General features: G+C 46.7%; 1 protein-coding gene across 1 annotated transcript in view; it reads left to right on the forward strand.

The window, feature by feature from the left end:
- The window catches only part of RELN (reelin), a 655,909-nt gene that overhangs the window by 546,351 nt on the left and 88,594 nt on the right, over positions 1-20,964 (forward strand). Inside the window, exons 39-44 of the mRNA XM_066591974.1 lie at positions 9,470-9,641; positions 11,077-11,179; positions 12,743-12,972; positions 14,205-14,425; positions 17,637-17,784; positions 20,079-20,337. Coding sequence (XP_066448071.1) covers positions 9,470-9,641; positions 11,077-11,179; positions 12,743-12,972; positions 14,205-14,425; positions 17,637-17,784; positions 20,079-20,337 — 1,133 coding nt within the window. The remainder of the gene's footprint in view (positions 1-9,469; positions 9,642-11,076; positions 11,180-12,742; positions 12,973-14,204; positions 14,426-17,636; positions 17,785-20,078; positions 20,338-20,964) is intronic.

The raw sequence follows: 20,964 nt of genomic DNA on the forward strand, positions 1-20,964 counted from the left end.
TTCTCATAGGTGATAACAGCTTCTCTGTAAGTAGAAAAGATCTTGCTCCCCTATCATTATCTATCATATACACAGAAACAGCAGGAGCATGAAATACATTTTATAGAGATGTACTGAGCTGCGCGGATGTGATTCCAGTAGCTTAGAGACGGTATAGAAGCAGGTCTGTGTGTCTCTCTCTATTTTTCTTCTCACCTGACTCCTCCTTCCTTCTACCCCTTCCCTCTGCATAGACTTCTTTGAACAGCATGTACTGTAATCTGACTTGGAAAGAAGCTGCTAGTTCTTCTTAGGCCCAATGTCCACGTGTGGATTTTATTTATAAATTCTGCGTGTGGCCCCCGCACGGGAGATCCATGTGTCTTGCTGCCCATAGGATGCATTAGCATCCGTAGGGCAGCTAAAAGCATGCAGACAGGATTTTTTCCTGACGTGCGGGTCGCACGCACGGGAAGAAATCGCAGCATGCTCCATTTCCCTGCGGGTCTCCCATACGGACAGCTCCCGTGGCTTCCATTGAAGCCCATGGAAGCCATCCATATCAGCAGCACAGCCACAGCTGTTTTTGTGCTGTGCCGCAGATACGTGGGAGAGCAGGAGTTTTAAAAAAAAAAAGGCTGTGCACGGCGCATGCGCACGGCACACTGCCGGTGTGCAGAGCACATCCGCCGGCCAGAAGAAAGAAGATTCGGCCTGCACATCGAATGGTCCCACAGCATCCAGAGAAGTAAGAAAAATGTCTTTTCTCTCTCCTTCGCCCCAGGCACACACAGATTTCACTGCGGGATTCTGCAGTGATATCCGTGCGTGCAAGTAGACATGAGGCCTTACCTACCCAAAAGGATTTTAGCAATATTTCAGTCAATGAACAGTTCAGGACGTAGTCAGGACATGGAAGGAAACCTGATAAGTGGATAAGCAAGCATTTTTATCCGACAAGATATATTACAAAGGGCCTTATAGTTGCCTGCACTATTACAAAGTTTGTAAAAACAACAGAGACTTTTTAAATATTATAGGTACCTTTGACATGGAAAGCAGATTATTCTAATGGTTCCTTGAGTTAAAAATAAATTGCAGTTTTTTCCCCTGCAGTCTCTATAACTTATTTAATTTGCATACCCCTGACAAACAGATGCGTCTTTCTTTAGCTTGACTTTTAACATGATGTGATATTATAGTGTGCCGTGCTATCAGAGGGGTTTGTTTACACTTCGAATTACTTTACAATAAGTTTTGTTGTGTTCTCTTAAAATAAGAGAGCATTAGCTTTTTAATTGGTTAAGATAAGATAATTTTCTGCGCTGTGATCTCACAATCAAAGTAAAAATTGGTCACGTCCGTACAATAGACAATCTATTTCTAGTTGCAGACTTTTGTCATTTGGGGATGTCTCTCCTAGTAATACATGCTGGTTGTGTGCTTTGTGTGTCCAGAAAACTGCAGCATTCAGTAAATCTCCTGAGCTGCACCTTCTGATATAGCCCCCACATAATCTCCTTTTACCCGTACAGACATTAGTACTGATGCTGCCCGTGTGTGCTCTTTCCATTCTTTCTTTTGCAGAATTAGTCTTGGTTTCTCTCCTCAGTGGGTATGGCTATAGGGATTAGCAGTGGTCCCTGTTGTGACCATGTAAGTGGCTTAAAGGACACTCCCCAACTATATCAAGACCTTCATGGCCTGGAAAAAATTCCCCTAATGGTCCTTACTAGAGATGAGCGAGCACCAAAATGCTCGGGTGCTCGTTACTCGGGACGAAATTATCGCGATGCTCGAGGGTTCGTTTCGAGTAACGAACCCCATTGAAGTCAATGGGCGACCCGAGCATTTTTGTATATCGCCGATGCTCGCTAAGGTTTTCATTTGTGAAAATCTGGGCAATTCAAGAAAGTGATGGGAACGACACAGCAACGGATAGGGCAGGCGAGGGGCTACATGTTGGGCTGCATCTCAAGTTCCCAGGTCCCACTATTAAGCCACAATAGCGGCAAGAGTGGGCCCCCCCCCAACAACTTTTACTTCTGAAAAGCCCTCATTAGCAATGCATACCTTAGCTAAGCACCACACTACCTCCAACAAAGCACAATCACTGCCTGCATGACACTCCGCTGCCACTTCTCCTGGGTTACATGCTGCCCAACCCCCCCCCCCCCCCCCTCACGACGCAGTGTCCACAGCGCACACCAAACTGTCCCTGTGCAGCCTTCAGCTGCCCTCATGCCACGCCACACTCATGTCTATTTATAAGTGCGTCTGCCATGAGGAGGAACCGCAGGCACACACTGCAGAGGGTTGGCATGGCTAGGCAGCGACCCTCTTTAAAAGGGGCGGGGCGATAGCCCACAATGCTGTACAGAAGCAATGAGAAATCCAATCCTGTGCCACCTCTATCAGGAGCTGCACACGTGGGCATAGCAATGGGGAACCTATGTGCCACACACTATTCATTCTGTCAAGGTGTCTGCATGCCCCAGTCAGACCGCGTTTTTTTATAAATAGTCACAGGCAGGTACAACTCCGCAATGGGAATTCCGTGTGCACCCACAGCATGGGTGGCTCCCTGGAACCCACCGGCTGTACATAAATGTATCCCATTGCAGTGCCCATCACAGCTGAGGTAACGTCCGATTAAATGCAGGTGGGCTTCGGCCCACACTGCATACCCCAGTCAGACTGGGGTTCTTTAGAAGTAGACACATGCAGTTACAACTCCGTGTGGACCGACAGCATAGGTGGGTGCCAGGAAGCCACCGGCGGTACATAAATATATCCCATTGCATTGCTCAGCACAGCTGAGGTAATGTCATGTTTAATGCAGGTGGGCTTCGGCCCACACTGCATGCCCCAGTCAGACTGGGGTTCTTTAGAAGTAGAAACATGCAGTTATAACTCCCTGTGGACCCACAGCATGGGTGGCTCCCTGGAACCCACCGGCGGTACATAAATATATCCCATTGCAGTGCCCAACACAGCTGATGTAACGTCAGCTTTAATGCAGGTGGGCAAAAAAATTATTGGATTACACTGTAGGCGAGGGCCCCAAAAAATTGGTGTACCAACAGTACTAATGTACGTCAGAAAAATTGCCCATGCCCAACCAAGAGGGCAGGTGAAACCCATTAATCGCTTTGGTTAATGTGGCTTAATTTGTAACTAGGCCTGGAGGCAGCCCAGTTAAAATAAAAATTGGTTCAGGTGAAAGTTTCAACGCTTTAATGAGCATTGAAACGTATAAAAATTGTTTACAAAAATTATATGACTGAGCCTTGTGGGCCTAAGAAAAATTGCCCGTTCGGCGTGATTACGTCAGGTTTCAGGAGGAGGAGCAGGAGGAGGAGGATGAATATACACAGATTGATGAAGCTAAAAGGTCCACATTTTTGATGGTGATAGAGAACAATGCTTCCATCCGCGGGTGCAGCCTACATATTGTTTAGGTATCGCTGCTGTCTGCTGGTGGAGGAGAGAAGTCTGGGGAAATCCAGGCTTTGTTCATCTTGATGAGTGTAAGCCTGTCGGCACTGCCGGTTGACAGGCGGGTACGCTTATCCGTGATGATTCCCCCAGCCGCACTAAACACCCTCTCTGACAAGACGCTAGCCGCAGGACAAGCAAGCACCTCCAGGGCATACAGCGCGAGTTCAGGCCACGTGTCCAGCTTTGACACCCAGTAGTTGTAGGGGGCAGAGGCGTCACGGAGGATGGTCGTGCGATCGGCTACGTACTCCCTCACCATCCTTTTACAGTGCTCCCGCCGACTCAGCCTTCACTGGGGAGCGGTGACACAGTCTTGCTGGGGAGCCAGAAAGCTGTCAAAGGCCTTAGAGAGTGTTCCCCTGCCTGTGCTGTACATGCTGCCTGATCTCTGCGCCTCCCCTGCTACCTGGCCCTCGGAACTGCGCCTTCGGCCACTAGCGCTGTCGGATGGGAATTTTACCATCAGTTTGTCCGCCAGGGTCCTGTGGTATAGCATCACTCTCGAACCCCTTTCCTCTTCGGGTATGAGAGTGGAAAGGTTCTCCTTATACCGTGGGTCGAGCAGTGTGTACACCCAGTAATCCGTAGTGGCCAGAATGCATGTAACGCGAGGGTCACGAGAAAGGCATCCTAACATGAAGTCAGCCATGTGTGCCAGGGTACCTGTACGCAACACATGGCTGTCCTCACTAGGAAGATCACTTTCAGGATCCTCCTCCTCCTCCTCCTCATGCCATACACGCTGAAAGGATGACAGGCAAGCAGCATGGGTACCCTCAGCAGTGGGCCAAGCTGTCTCTTCCCCCTCCTCCTCATCCTCCTCATGCTCCTCCTCCTCCTCCTCAACGCGCTGAGATATAGACAGGAGGGTGCTCTGACTATCCAGCGACATACTGTCTTCCCCCGCCTCTGTTTCCAAGCGCAAAGTGTCTGCCTTTATGCTTTGCAGGGAACTTCTCAAGAGGCATAGCAGAGGAATGGTGACGCTAATGATTGCAGCATCGTTGCTCACCATCTGGGTAGACTCCTCAAAGTTTCCAAGGACCTGGCAGATGTCTGCCAACCAGGCCCACTCTTCTGTAAAGAATTGAGGAGGCTGACTCCCACTGCGCCGCCCATGTTGGAGTTGGTATTCCACTATAGCTCTACGCTGCTCATAGAGCCTGGCCAACATGTGGAGCGTAGAGTTCCACCGTGTGGGCACGTCGCACAGCAGTCGGTGCACTGGCAGATGAAACCGATGTTGCAGGGTGCGCAGGGTGGCAGCGTCCGTGTGGGACTTGCGGAAATGTGCGAAGAGCCAGCGCACCTTTCCGAGCAGGTCTGACAAGCATGGGTAGCTTTTCAGAAAGCGCTGAACCACCAAATTAAAGACGTGGGCCAGGCATGGCACGTGCGTGAGGCTGCCGAGCTGCAAAGCCGCCACCAGGTTACGGCCGTTGTCACACACGACCATGCCCGGTTGGAGGCTCAGCGGCGCAAGCCAGCGGTCGGTCTGCTCTGTCAGACCCTGCAGCAGTTTGTGGGCCGTGTGCCTCTTCTCTCCTAAGCTGAGTAGTTTCAGCACGGCCTGCTGACGCTTGCCCACCGCTGTGCTGCTACGCCGCGCGACACCGACTGCTGGCGACGTGCTGCTGCTGACACATCTTGATTGTGAGACAGAGGTTGCGTAGGAGGAGGAGGGTGGTTTAGTGGAGGAAGCATACACCGCCGCAGATACCACCACCGAGCTGGGGCCCGCAATTCTGGGGGTGGGTAGGACGTGAGCGGTCCCAGGCTCTGACTCTGTCCCAGCCTCCACTAAATTCACCCAATGTGCCGTCAGGGAGATATAGTGGCCCTGCCCGCCTGTGCTTGTCCACATGTCCGTTGCTAAGTGGACCTTGGCAGTAACCGCGTTGGTGAGGGCGCGTACAATGTTGCGGGAGACGTGGTCATGCAGGGCTGGGACGGCACATCGGGAAAAGTAGTGGCGACTGGGAACTGAGTAGCCCGGGGCCGCCGCCGCCATCATACCTTTGAAAGCCTCCGTTTCCACAACCCTATACGGCAGCATCTTCAGGCTGATAAATTTGGCTATGTGCACGTTTAACGCTTGAGCGTGCGGGTGCATGGCGGCGTACTTGCGCTTGTGCTCCAACACTTGCGCTAGCGACGGCTGGACGGTGCGCTGAGAGACATTGGTGGATGGGGCCGAGGACAGCGGAGGTGAGGGTGTGGGTGCAGGCCAGGAGACGATAGTGCCTGTGTCCTGAGAGGGGGGTTGGATCTCAGTGGCAGGTTGGGGCACAGGGGGAGAGGCAGCGGTGCAAACCGGAGGCGGTGAACGGCCTTCGTCCCACCTTGTGGGGTGCTTGGCCATCATATGTCTGCGCATGCTGGTGGTGGTGAGGCTGGTGGTGGTGGCTCCCCGGCTGATCTTGGCGCGACAAAGGTTGCACACCACTGTTCGTCGGTTGTCTGCACTCTCAGTGAAAAACTGCCAGACCTTTGAGCACCTCGGCCTCTGCAGGGTGGCATGGCGCGAGGGGGCGCTTTGGAAAACAGTTGGTGGATTATTCGGTCTGGCCCTGCCTCTACCCCTGGCCACCGCACTGCCTCTTCCAACCTGCCCTGCTGCTGCCCTTGCCTCCCCCTCTGAAGACCTGTCCCCAGTAGGTGTAGCAAACCAGGTGGGGTCAGTCACCTCATCGTCCTGCTGCTCTTCCTCCGAATCCTCTGTGCGCTCCTCCCTCAGACTTACTCCAATTACTACTACCTGAGTGATAGACAACTGTGTCTCATCGTCATCGTCCTCCTCACCCACTGAAAGCTCTTGAGACAGTTGCCGGAAGTCCCCAGCCTCATCCCCCGGACCCCGGGAACTTTCCAAAGGTTGGGCATCGGTCACGACAAACTCCTCCGGTGGGAGAGGAACCATTGCTGGCTATTCTGGGCAGGGGCCCGGGAACAGTTCCTGGGAGTCTGCCTGCTCCTCAGAATGTGTCATTGTAATGGAGTGAAGAGGCTGGGAGGAAGGAGGAGCAGCAGCCAGAGGATTCAGAGTTGCAGCAGTGGACGGCTCAGAACTCTGGGTGGTCGATAGATTTCTGGATGCACTTTCTGCCATCCACGACAGGACCTGCTCACACTGCTCATTTTCTAATAAAGGTCTACCGCGTTGACCTATTAATTGTGAGATGAATGTGGGGACGCCAGAAACGTGCCTCTCTCCTAATCCCGAAGCAGTCGGCTGCGATACACCTGGATCAGGAGCTCGGCCTGTGCCCACACCCTGACTTGGGCCTCCACGTCCTCGGCCGCGTCCACGTCCTCTAGGCCTACCCCTACCCCTCAGCATGGTGTATTACCAGTAGTGCAGAAACAGAACGCTGTAATTAAATGTGCCGCTTATTGGCCTGTGGTTGGAGGCTGACTTCGCTTACAGAACGCACAGCAGAGGCAGGAAAGAATTTTGCGCAAGCCTGCTGTAACACTTAGCTGGCTGCGTATGAATTAGGACAACTACCCCCAGCAGAGACCCAGTACACTTGTGGACAGGAATACAGCGGTGATGTAGGAGGCAACACAGAGGCAGGAAAGAATTTTGCGCAAGCCTGCTGTAACACTTAGCTGGCTGCGTATGAATTAGGACAACTACCCCCAGCAGAGACCCAGTACACTTGTGGACAGGAATACAGCGGTGATGTAAGAGGCAACACAGAGGCAGGAAAGAATTTTGCGCAAGCCTGCTGTAACACTTAGCTGGCTGCGTATGAATTAGGACAACTACCCCCAGCAGAGACCCAGTACACTTGTGGACAGGAATACAGTGGTGATGTAAGAGGCAACACAGAGGCAGGAAAGAATTTTGCGCAAGCCTGCTGTAACACTTAGCTGGCTGCGTATGGATTAGGACAACTACCCCCAGCAGAGACCCAGTACACTTGTGGACAGGAATACAGCGGTGATGTAAGAGGCAACACAGAGGCAGGAAAGAATTTTGCGCAAGCCTGCTGTAACACTTAGCTGGCTGCGTATGAATTAGGACAACTACCCCCAGCAGAGACCCAGTACACTTGTGGACAGGAATACAGCGGTGATGTAAGAGGCAACACAGAGGCAGGAAAGAATTTTGCACAAGCCTGCTGTAACACTTAGCTGGCTGCGTATGAATTAGGACAACTACCCCCAGCAGAGACCCAGTACACTGAGGACGGTCACAGGCAGCCCAAATAGATTTTTTTTCCCAAATGTTTTTGGAAAGGCCCACTGCCCATATACACTAAATAAATATGTCTTCTGTCCCTGCCTCACCACTACTGGCCCTGGACAATGTAAAATTACTGCAGGACGCAATGCTCTGCACGGCCGATATACAAAAAAAAAAACAAAGTGCAACACTGCAAAAAGCAGCCTCCACACTACTGCACACGGTTAGTTGTGGCCCTAAGAAGGACCGTTGGGGTTCTTGAAGCCTAAAATAACTCCTAACGCTCTCCCTATAGCAGCTCCGGCACCAGCAGCACTGTCCCTGATCTCTGTCAGAATGCATCTGTGGCGAGCCACGGGAGGGGCCGATTTATATACTCGGGTGACACCTGATCTCGCCAGCCACTCACTGCAGGGGGGTGGTATAGGGCTTGAACGTCGCAGGGGGAAGTTGTAATGCCTTCCCTGTCTTTCTATTGGCCAGAAAAGCGCGCTAACGTCTCAGAGATGAAAGTGAAAGTAACTCGAACATCGCGTGGTGCTCGTCTCGAGTAACGAGCATCTCGAACACGCTAATACTCGAACGAGTATCAAGCTCGGAGATGAGAATCCAAGTGCGAAGAGCAATAAGGAAATACAGGCTTCTGATTCGGGGTTTGATTAACTTTGCAGTCTGATTTGCTGACTTTGTTTTTCAGTAAATCACCATTCATAGTATACTGCATAAACAATGGACGATGAGTTGAACGATGATTGTTCAGTGTAAGTCAATAGAGAGGGATGGGGGAGAGTGAGGAGTGAAATCTCTTGCACCCTGCTGGCCACTCTGTGAGTGAGCCAGCGTTACTAGCTCCTGTGCAGCAGCATGGGAGCGAGTGTATGCGGGGACTAGTGTCCGGCATCGTTTGTCCAACATTCGATCTGTCTAAATGGGCCTTAAAGGGGTTGTCCCGCGCCGAAACGGGTTTTTTTTTTTTTCAACCCCCCCCCCGTTCGGCGCGAGACAACCCCGATGCAGGGAAGTAAAGAAAGTTTACCGGAGCGCTTACCTTAATCCCCGCGCTCCGGTGACTTCAATACTTACCACTGAAGATGGCCGCCGGGATCCTCTGTCTTCGTGGACCGCAGCTCTTCTGTGCGGTCCACTGCCGATTCCAGCCTCCTGATTGGCTGGAATCGGCACGTGACGGGGCGGAGCTACACGGAGCCGCTCTCTGGCACGAGCGGCTCCATAGAAGACTGCTGAAGACCCGGACTGCGCAAGCGCGGCTAATTTGGCCATCGGAGGCCAAAAATTAGTCGGCACCATGGAGACGAGGACGCCAGCAACGGAGCAGGTAAGTAAAAAACTTTTTATAACTTCTGTATGGCTCATAATTAATGCACAATGTATATTACAAAGTGCATTATTATGGCCATACAGAAGTGTATAGACCCACTTGCTGCCTCGGGACAACCCCTTTAAGTCTCATGAGACCCATCCCCACTTCCTGTGTTCCATTTTGGTATCTCTGTTACTAAAAATGGATTTTAGTTGACAACAGGCTTTAAACAGCAAGTTAAAAGGAAGGGATATCCCTAGTGGCAAGCACTTTAAAAAATTTTTTAGTACAAAAACATCATTTTAGGTAAATAAAGTGATTTGAACTTTTTCTAGCTATCACATTAGTCATCATTTTAACATGTTATCTCAAACTCTATTGACCATTTCAGGATATTAATATGCACAGGTGGCTGGTAAGATTCATGATTGCCTTTTTCCATGTCATTCATTCTTTTCCATATTTTCATGCTACAGGAAAGAAGGATGAAATCTGGATTATAGAAGACTTTGTAATTGATGGAAATAACATAAACAACCCTTCTATCCTTATGGATACATTTGATTTTGGTCCAAAAGAACATAACTGGTTTTTCTACCATGGTGGCAATATTGGTGTCTACTGTCCATATTCTTCGAAGGGAGCGCCGTAAGTCTGCATTATTGATAATTATTAATTTATCATTGCTACTTACAAGAAATGACAAATTGTATTCTCCTGTAATAGAGGATAATACCCAGTTGGTTTGCAGCTGTTCTGAGACTACATATTCATGTATGTTAAGCACAGCTAAGGTCTTATGTCCACGACACACATGGATTTCCGCAGCAGGAGACCTGCGTGTCTGTGCAAAAATTACTTTCAAATGTGTGGATGTACGCCGATGCACTGCAGATCGTCCTCCCCACCTTTCTGCTTGGCCTCCAAGCAACCAGAGACGTATCTGCCTACAAATCCACAATGCATCCGCAATTTAATTGCGGATGCATTGCGGATCGCTCACTTCCATAGAGATCTATGGAGCCCATCCGCGAGGAATCTGCAGTAAAGCAGCATGCCGCAACTTCTTTTCCGTGAGTGGCATCCGCAAATCAAATCAGAAGGTGTTAATTGAAGTGGCATCCGCAATTCAAATTCGTCCGTAGACATTCGGCTTAAGGGCTGCTGCACAAGGGCGGATTTGATTTGCGGAATCTGGGGCCAGCAGCTGCCCCCGGATTCCACAGCAAATACTTTTCATAGCCTCCTATGGAGAACGCTGCTTCTTGCACACGGGCGGAAATCAACTGCGATTTCCGCTTGCGGCAGAAAAATCGCAGCATGCTCCAATTCTGTGCAGTTTCCGCCTGGACAGCTTCCATTAAAGTCAGTGGAAGTCATCCGTCCTGTTGTACCTGCGTCATCACCTAGCGACAGCACAACATTATCTGCACTGCACATGCGCGCTTGCCGACGCTTCCACAATGCAGATAAAGAAGAATCCGAACAGGTAAGCGGGGTCACCAGCGGGGCACAGATTCGGAATGCGTTGCCGGATTCCATATGCTGGACCCCACCCTGCCGTGTGCAGAAGGCCCAAGTCAGGTAATACTGGGATACTTTAAGTAGCAACTGGACCTTTCTGTAATGTTCTGCTTTCTTTTTGTTACTGATTTTCAACTGAATGTTTTTTTATGTATTCAATATGCGTAAATACAAACCAAGTATTTCCCAAACAGAAAATGCTGAACATTTTAAATACGTTCTGCATTTTCAAGATTGTTTACTTGCAACTGGTGTTAGTAAGGCCACTGTCATACATGCCGTCGACAAAACGCTGTGATTTCGATTCCTGCCTCCGACAGTGGGTTTTAGCTCACCCCATCATTGTGATGAGCGAGGAAGTGCGCTAAGCGCGGCAAAGAGGAGCAGACAGCTTATGTCTGCGAGGCCCCATTGAAATCATTGGGAGTGTTATACCGTGATCACCGCGGCGTTCAAAACGCCGTGGTTAAAAAACGGATGTGTAAGTGGCCTTCTTGTTTAACTCTTTCCTTAGTGACTCAAAGGAATACCACTTTAAATGTTTATTTTTCTTGAACAGGGAGGAAGATTCAGCCATGGTGTTTGTCTCAAATGAAATAGGGGAGCATTCAATCACTACAAGAGATCTGGATGTCGATGAGAATACCATTATTCAGTTTGAGGTAAGACTGTGAAGCCTCATAATTATAAAATCAATTTCCAGTCACTCACATAAATATAAATGAACATAGTATATGTTATTAATTAGTAATTACATGCATACCACCCTTTTACTTGGGTGACAGTTTATAGCCCACTAGTAATTGTAAATAGTAATAATTCTGAAAATTATGGGCACCTGCACACGGCAGCTGTGGATTCTGCATGCGGATTTCCACTGTGGAATACCTGCATTTTACAGCGGATTTCAATTAAAAATAGTTGCGCATGATCACGAATTCTACATTTTTTCCACACGGACGCACAGCGAATCGTCCGCACAGAAAAAAATGGGCGCACAATCCAAACAGAAGCCCTGCCAGCCCCACCTCCCAGGTTAGGCTTCAAGCAACCTGAAAAGTATCAGCCTACAAGTCCGCAACATACCCGCAATGTGATTGCGGATGCATTGTGGATCAAACGCACCCATAGAGATCAATGGAGCTTGTCCACGTGGAATCCACGCTAAAATGGAGCATGCTGCGATTTCTTTTCCATTCATGGAATCCGCAATTCAAAACCGCATGTGTGCACGGAGCTGCAGATGCTCATTCATTTCTATGGGCATCTGAGACAGCGGATCGTGCATGCAGATACTGTTTGCAGATTCCACAAATAAAATCCATCCGTGTTCAAGAGCCCTTTATAGCAAGTTACGTTTAAAAGGCTTTTCTGGGACTATAATATTGATGGCATTTCCTCAGGATAGATCATCAACATCAGATTGGTGGGCAGTATGATTCCTGCCACCCCCCAGCTGTTTGAAGGGATTATTGTTTATCAGCAAGAAGAGGCATTGGGGACAGGATCACACCACAGCCCCTGCAAACTTCGCCAAGAGTGCCATTGTTGGTTCCTCCACTGACTTTATATTATGACCTGTCACCAGGATAGGTTATCAATATTAACCCTTTCCAATACAATTTCCCTGCCACCTACACACTCCCCAGCTCTTATTTATTTTGGGTGGGAAATCGCGTTGTGGATTCCTTGGAATTACTCAACAAAAACATATAAAATGTACAGTCATGATAATTTTATTAGCATTTTTTAAATTTAAACCTGCGTTATGAGTGTTTCACACCGGGAAAATCATTTGTAATAATCCTGTAAATATATGTATATTGATATAATTTATATAATAAGACTCTATTCATTTCTAATTTCTCTGATATCTATCTGTCTGTCTGTCTATATATATATAATACAGTGCCAAACAAAGTCATAGAATGTGTATAGCATATGCTTCTAACACTGTACAGAGGAGAGACCCAACATTGGAGTTCTCTTCTGCATAGTGTTAGAAACATGTGTCGGACCTCGCCCGACATGGGTGCTATGCAGGGAATTCTCAATGTCGGACGAGGTCCGACACTGGATTGGGACAGGTTAAGGTCTTGGAAAACCTGTTTAAGCCTCTGTGTATTATATGTTGTTACAGTCTTGTATATGTTAATGCTTCTTTTTTCAAATAAGCATTTAATTTTCTTCTTTAAGGTTCTAATTTTTTTTTTTACTTAATGCAGATTAATGTAGGCTGTACAACAGACAGTAATTCTGATGACGCAGTAAGACTAGAATTTTCACGAGATTTTGGTGCCACATGGCACTTGCTTCTACCTCTGTGCTACAGCAGTACCAGCCACGGCAGTTCATTATGTAGCACTGAGCACCACCCAAGTAGCATCTACTATACTGGAACGATGCAAGGCTGGAGAAGGGAAGTGATCAATTTTGGAAAACTGCATCTTTGTGGGTAAGTACTAAAAAGGTTACTAGATTTTCTCCTGCATATTTATTTATGTCATCACTCATCATCCATAAATTATAAAGAGGTGCTTTGAAACTTATCTCTGTCACAGCAGACTGCACTTGCGTTGCATACTTGTTTTATTTTCTGATAATTGAGTATGGTTTTCCTTGTGCATTTAAGCCTTACATCAGCAAAGTCCACAAGAAATTGGCAATTTAAAGGGGTTGTCTTATGAATAGAGTTAAACGCAGAACATAATTATAATCAGAATTAGACACACAATGGTAGGACTTAGTACGAAATCCAGAGGCAACATCTCAGGTATCCCGGTCTTCACCCTTTAACACCCACCAGTTGGAGTAAGTAGTCACAGTAATATGGAAGCTAACACTATTATAGACCAAGGCGCAGTACTTGAGGGTGTGAACAGAAGCATAGTCAAACAATCCGAGTCAGGTCACGCAGCAAAACATCAGAGCGAGGAACAGGCCGAAGGTCAGGACACACAGAATGCGTACAGCATGGTATAACAGGCCAGTTGTCAGGCTATATAGCGGACAGAAGAATGGTCAGTATAACAAGCCAGGACCAGAGGCAGAAACGTAATAAAAAATAGCCAAAGGCAAGAACCAGAGAATCAGAATACACATTTGAATAGTACCTTAAGCAGAACCAAAAGACCACTAACCGAGGCTAGCTCTATAGTGGGAGGATGAGTGATATAGCCAAGGGTGTCACATGATTGTTAGAGGAAGAACTTGTAAAGAGAACACTGGCCCTGTAGGAGTGCAAGCATGTCAGTGCACGCCCTCCAGGCCTCTGTCAGAGAACGGGCAGGTGCAAGAGCAGGGCACTTGGTGAGAGAAGGAGCAGGATATGTGTCACACCCATCAGGAGAGTTAAGCTGGCAGCCTTGAAGTATAAGAATTAGGGCTCCTACCCACCAGCGATATGTTTTCTTGTGACGTGAAAGCGAGTGAAAACGCATGATTATGAAACCAATGATTTTCAATGGTTTCTTACTCATTCGCGATGTTTATTTGCTGCATTTAACTATAAACAATATTTTTGTGAGACTACCCCTTCAATAGATATTGCTGGCAGCTTTAGTCCATATATAGTACTTTTGTTCTGAAAAGATAGATTTGAAAATCCTGGAAACTAACTTTTTTTTTTCCTGAAGTATGTAAAGTAGTAAAGAGATAGCTAACAATGGTATTTTTGTGTTAATTAAGCTCCATTAGATTCAGATGGTATCAAGGATTCTACCCAACTTCTATGAAACCTGTGACATGGGCAATTGATAATGTATACATTGGTCCTCAGTGTGAGGAAATGTGCAATGGTCATGGAGGTTGTGTCAATGGGACCAAATGTATCTGTGATCCAGGCTACTCTGGCCCTACTTGCAAAGTCAGTACTAAGAATCCAGACTTCCTCAAGGATGATTTTGAAGGTGAGAATGTCATAAATATTAGTAACCTATCTATGACCTAATTCTGAGCAAATAAATATTTTGTATTCACCATTCAATGCCAATAAGGAAAGTTACATTTAAAAAGTACCTGTCATTACAAAAATCATTAAGAATTACTAGGCAGGTGCAAACATAAGGCAGCCAGAGTTGCTGGGTCTAAGGTTTTGTTTATATTTAAGGTTCCATTTACAGCCTCTTTTGCAAACTCCTTGAGATTTGATGGGAGGAATGTGGTGATACTCTCCCCAATCATTTTTGAACTCAGTGATTTTAGTTGCGTTTATTTTATTTTTTTACTGTCATTATTTTAATGTTAAAAAAAGGAAGGTGGACAGTTTAAATTACTGGATTGTTTTCTATCATTTTAAAAAAATGTTACTTATTCTTAAATAAAAATGTACAATATAAGTTTAAGTAAGAATATTGTTCCCTGGCTGTTATCCTATTACACCCTGCCACAGGAAAGGTGTAATAGTTATCCTGAGATGGCAGGCCATGAGGCCTTCATTAGGCCTCTAGCTGCCATGACAAATTGTTCAGCTCCATTTAGACGGGACGAATGGCAAATGATGCTTGGCACTCGTTCCTGCACATACTCGCTCTCGTGCTGCTGCACAGGAGCTAGTATCACTGGCAGCATAAATGATGCGCGATGAGCAGAATGCTGATCGCTCAGTGTAAATAGCAGCCATTCAGTACTGAACGGCTCCTATGTCAAGTCAATGAAGAAGGGCGGGGGAGAGCGAGGCGGGAAATCTCCTGCAGCCTCCCTGCCCCCCTGCTGGCCGCTCTGTGAGCAAGCCAGTGATACTAGCTCCTGTGCAAAAGCATGGGAGCGAGTACATGTGGGGATGTGTCGGGCATTGTTTGCCCAACATTCGTCCCGTCTAAATGGGCCTTTCAGCACCACTCCCTCAAGGCATGGTCGCACATGCAGGGAAAATCTGCTTGAAATTATGCTTTCAAATTTGGATGACACAAATCACTCACTGTATCTGATCTCAAAACAAAAAAAAGGGGTGTCAGCTGTGTAACACAGCAGGCTGCTAACATTTATAAAGAGGGCTCAGCTCCTAAGCCTGTTCTATATTTCCTTTCCAACTCCTGACAGGCATGTATGGTAGATGTCAAGAAGGAATTAATAATATAGAAATATTAGACAATACTCCACTTTGAACAAAACATTCGAAAGGAAAGCAATATAGCTGATCGCCAGGGCCACTGTTAGTGCAGCCGGCTGGATGTCATCATTGAGGGTTTGGGAGCAGAAGTGCCATAGCCAGTTTCCCTTTCACTGAAATTAATGGGAGCTGAAGCTGGCAAATACACCTCCATCACTTCTACCACCGACACCCGTCGGAAGCAGAAGTGTAATAGCTGGTTTCAGCTCCCATTGATTGAAATGGAAGTAAAGCCAGCCATGGCACATATGCTCTCGTCCCCAATGACGACATTCAACCCGCTGCACTGACAGTGGACAGGGCGATCAGCTGATTGCCGGGAATCCCGAGTGGTGGGTTACCTACGATTAACTATTGATGACCTATCCTGAGGAAAGGTCATCAATAGTTTTTGCCCGGAAAACGCCTTTAAGTTTTTGCATTTTCTAGTATGGGTCAGATAATGACTATAATTAAAGTAGCCTGTTAATGTATGAATCTGCCTAATAACGGTACTGGGGCATCTTGTCTCCACCTGCTATCTCACATTCCTCCCTTTATGTCCGCTCCAGACTCCGAGGTCATTTTCCCAGGCGGTCATCTCACCTCCCTACTCCTGTCACTGTCCCTGGCACTCTCTCTTTTCCCTTCCCGCCTCGGCGCTATCATTCTCTCCCACGCCAGTCTAACATCATTTCCCCTCCCGCCTCCTGTCACTGTCCCTGCCGCTTGGACTTCTCGCCTACCGGCTCTGGCCCAGCACTCTCCCTTCTTTCTTCCTGCCTCCGGCACTGTCATTCTTCCCTTCGCCGGTCTAACATCATTTCCCCTCCCGCCACCTGTCACTGTCCATGCCGCTCGGACTTCTCGCCTCGTGGCTCCGCTGCTGTTCGTTCCTGCCTTGTGACTGTCTCCGCTCGGCTACCATTAGCGTGGCTATCCTGCGCTGTTAGGCTCCCCTCCTGTTAGCTGTCAGTGTCCCCGCTGCTCTGCCTTCTCCCCTCCTTACTCCGGCACTGTCCATCCCCGCCAGGCTTCCATCAGCGCTGCCATATGTGCTTATGTCCGTCCGTGACGCAGCAGCTGTCTCCGCTCTCTGTATCCCTATGTGAGCCTTCTGGCGCCGGCAATGAAACCGGCCCCACTCTGTGTCTCCACATCCCCTGGCTGCTGTAAGTCTGTGTCCACATCCGTAAACGCCGCTCTGCCGGCCCTGTTGCCGGCGCTCCTGCTGAATCCTTGCCATAGGCGGTGACAAGCCTAACCTTAAGGCAAACCTTAACCATAACCCTACACAGCACTACTGGGGGGGGGGGGGGGGGGCGTTACGTAGCTGTTTCCTGTCACTGTGCCGCCCAGCCCATGTCGTCATACTTCCGGTGGAGACCAGATGCACCAGTACCCCTAATAACAGCCAAAGATCCAACCATAACATATAACTTTTCTATCATGTTTACTGAATTACTGAATTGATTTATATATTTCTGTTAAGCAAGGTATCATATCATAAGGAAGGCAGAGCCCAGGACACATTCCATACCAGTATCTTCCCATGCTTCCATCTGGTAGTTATTAATACATGCAAATGATGTATAGAATATGATCATTATATCAGGCAGATTATGTATCCACAAAATATGAAAAATTATGCTTGCAAACATTTTTATACATGCATCTCAAACTGAAATGTAGCTGTCAGCTATATACATGTTTAGGCAACTTGCATCTTGCTCATTAGATTACATTTTCAGCCCCCCCCCCCCCCCCCCCCCCATTTGATGCTGTTATCAAAAGTAAGATATGTTAACGAAGAGGTAAAATGGGTTTCATTGTTTTTATGTGGTTGAGGCAGATTTAATAAGTTAGCCACTAGCAGTGCACTTAAGTTACTTAACACAAATTACACCTGAATTTATCTCAAGCTAAGCTTTAAATTTACTTTTGAATCTGTCATGAGGGCTAGTCAGCAGGGAGCTATTCATGTAAGTACCCCATCAATGCTGTACTCAACATGTTTTCTGTCTACTCAGGTCAATTAGAATCTGATAGATTCCTGTTAGTGAGTGGAGGAAAGCCCTCCAGGAAATGTGGTATACTCTCTAGTGGAAACAATCTATTTTTTAGCGATGAAGGTTTGAGAATGCTGATGACTAGAGACCTGGATTTATCTTTAGCCAGGTAAGATTTATACTTTTGACAACATTTTAAGGAAACACAATTTTTTTCAAAAACAACAATAAATATGTGTATCTATTTGTCAATATATATATCTGTCAGGCAGGGAATTAAGGATATGCCACCTCGCTTGGTTCCTGAAGCTCAGCATGATAGCTGTTGGATGAACAAATAATTAAAGTGTAATTGTAATTTATTTTTAATGTACAGTGCAGGCAATTCTAAGCATTTTGGCAATATGTTTAATCACCTATTCTGTATGATTTTAGATTCTGCTTAGCAACACTTATCAAATGCAGAGTTGACTAGTGATAGGGGCAGCTGTTCAAGAAGCTTTTTTTTTTCACCAAAACATACAGAATAGGCTAATTAAACATATTGTCAAAATGCTTGTAATTGTCTGTTCTATACAGTGAGAAAAAAATGAAATGACAGTTACACTTTTTAAATTGCATCATACATTAAAAAATTTTTCATGCATGATGACAACCATTCTCTTACCAACGCACTAAAATAAAGCACTTGTTATCTCCTATAGCAAACAGCATTATCTGCAGCAAGGCAGTGTTTGTTTTTTGTCTATTACATTCAACCTTCTTTCCGCCTAGTGTCTTAGGTGGCCATGTATCAAAGGGCTAATGACCACTTGTCCGTGAGTCCGTGTGTGCTGTATGAGATATATGCTCCGCCCCTGATTCCACAATGGTAACGTCATTGCAGGTCCTAATGCATAAAACATACAGACCCTGACAGCAGCCGTGTGCTGACAACACCTGTAATGATGTCACCGTCATGTAATCAGTTACCGTCTCTTAGCTCCTCTTCTGATTACATTACACTGACGTTATGACATGTGCTACTTCACTTTATTAAAAAACCTGCACAGACGGACTGCAGCCGTGTGCTGACAGGACCTGTGATGATGTCACCGTTGTGTGATCACTCACCGTCTTACTTCCACCCCTTATTACATGATGGAAACCTCATCACAGATCCTAAAGCAGCAGTATGACTGCCATGTAACAAAGCTGTGTGTGCTGTCTGTCACTCCCATGTAGCAGAGTTGTGTGTGGTGTATGTCACTTCCAAGTATTAAAGCTGTGTGTGGTGTGTGTGACTCCCATGTAGCACGTATGTATCACAGCTGTTTGTGGTGTGTGTGTGTGTGTCTCACATGTAGCACAGCTGTGTGTGCTGTCTGTCACCTCCATGCAGCAAAGCTGTGTGAGCTGTCTGTCACCTCCATGCAGCAAAGCTGTGTGTGCTGTCTGTGACTCCCATGTAGCAGGGCTGTGTGTGACTCCCATGTAGCAGGGCTGTGTGTGACTCCCATGAAGCAGAGTTGTGTGTGACTCCCATGAAGCAGAGTTGTGTGTGACTCCCATGAAGCAGAGTTGTGTGTGACTCCCATGAAGCAGAGTTGTGTGTGACTCCCATGAAGCAGAGTTGTGTGTGACTCCCATGAAGCAGAGTTGTGTGTGACTCCCATGTAGCAAAGCTGTGTGTGACCCCCATGTAGCAAAGCTGTGTGTGCTGTCTGTTACTCCCATGTAGCAGAGCTGTGTGTGTGATCTGTCACTCCCATGTAGCAGAGCTGTGTGTGCTGTCACTCCAATGTAGCAGAGCTGTGTGTGTTGTCTGTGACTCCCATGTAGCAGAGCTGTGTGTGGTGTGTGTGACTCCCATGTAGCACAGCTCTGTGTGTGTGTGTGGAGCATGTGTGACACACATGTAGCAGAACTGTGTGGTAGGTGGCACATTGCACTGGGTAAGTGGCGCATTACACAGAAACACTGGCACTATAATTTCCTAATAATTACTGGTTCTTACCTATCTTTTGCCTGAATAGTAAGGCCAAGATAATGCATTGGAGCAGGCTTCAACAAGCCAACACTCTAGCTGTTTTGTCTTATTTGGCCATACAAGTCTGGAGAAAAGTCAAGCACTTAGTCTGGGGCTACATTGTAATGCACCACTCTAGCACACTTGAAATATTCATAGCTGTTTTATTAGAACGACGTTTGTTGTATCAGATTATAATAATGTACTTTTATTTTGCATATTAAGTTTAGCATTTTACTAGAATAAAGTACTACATTTAGAGTGTGCTGTGATTTCAAAAACACTAATATGTAAATGGAAATTCATATATTCCTGTGGCTATAATGGCACATCTAACTACTGTAGTAAAGCATAAGCAGCCAAGCCACCACAGAAATGCCCTGTAATGGGTTCCTTGATATTAAGTATCAAATTAATCATGTTTTTTATAAACCAAAGATAATTTTGCTTTCTAGGTTTGTGCAATTTTTTATGAGGTTAGGATGTGGAAAGGCAGTGCCAGATCCCAGGAGTCAACCAGTGCTGCTGCAATACTCACTGGATGGTGGATTATCATGGAGCCTTCTTCAAGAATTTGTTTTTAGTAACTCCAGTAATGTTGGAAGATATGTAGCCTTAGAAATCCCTCTTAAAGCTCGTTCCAGCTCTACTCGTCTTCGATGGTGGCAGCCATCAGAGAATGGACATTTCTACAGTCCATGGGTTATTGATCAGGTAAGCAATATTTACAGGAGTATTTAAATTGTTAGCTTCCCATACACATACATATTAATTAAAGATATGAAATCACTCACATGTTTTGATTTTGGTTGTATCATACCTCCTAATTCTGGTTTTGCTTCAGCTTCAATTTTTTTTCCTCTAGTTTCATCACACATTTTTAATAGTTTATTAAGATATTTAATGGTTTAACCAATATTTTCTTATTTTTTTTCGTATAAAGGAATGTTCATTATCAATAGAATAGTCAGCGAAAACAGATGAACAATATTGACCTAATGTTAAAAGAGGTTTAAAAGAAACTCACTAAAACCTAGTGTCGTACTTAGGGCTTATTCACACAGGCGCCTTTCATGTCCATCTACTGTCCTTGTGTTTCATGGACAGCACAAGTATCCATTGCAGCCTATGAAGCTATTCACATATGTGAATTAAAGGGGTTGTCCCGCGCCGAAACGGGTTTTTTTTTTTTTTCAACCCCCCCCCCCGTTCGGCGCGAGACAACCCCGATGCAGGGAGGTAAAGAAAGCTCACCGGAGCGCTTACCTGAATCCCCGCGCTCCGGTGACTTCTCTACTCACCGCTGAAGATGGCCTCTTCCTCCGTGGACCGCAGCTCTTC

Source organism: Eleutherodactylus coqui, chromosome 2 (assembly GCF_035609145.1).
Source record: "Eleutherodactylus coqui strain aEleCoq1 chromosome 2, aEleCoq1.hap1, whole genome shotgun sequence".
Lineage (NCBI taxonomy): Eukaryota > Metazoa > Chordata > Amphibia > Anura > Eleutherodactylidae > Eleutherodactylus > Eleutherodactylus coqui.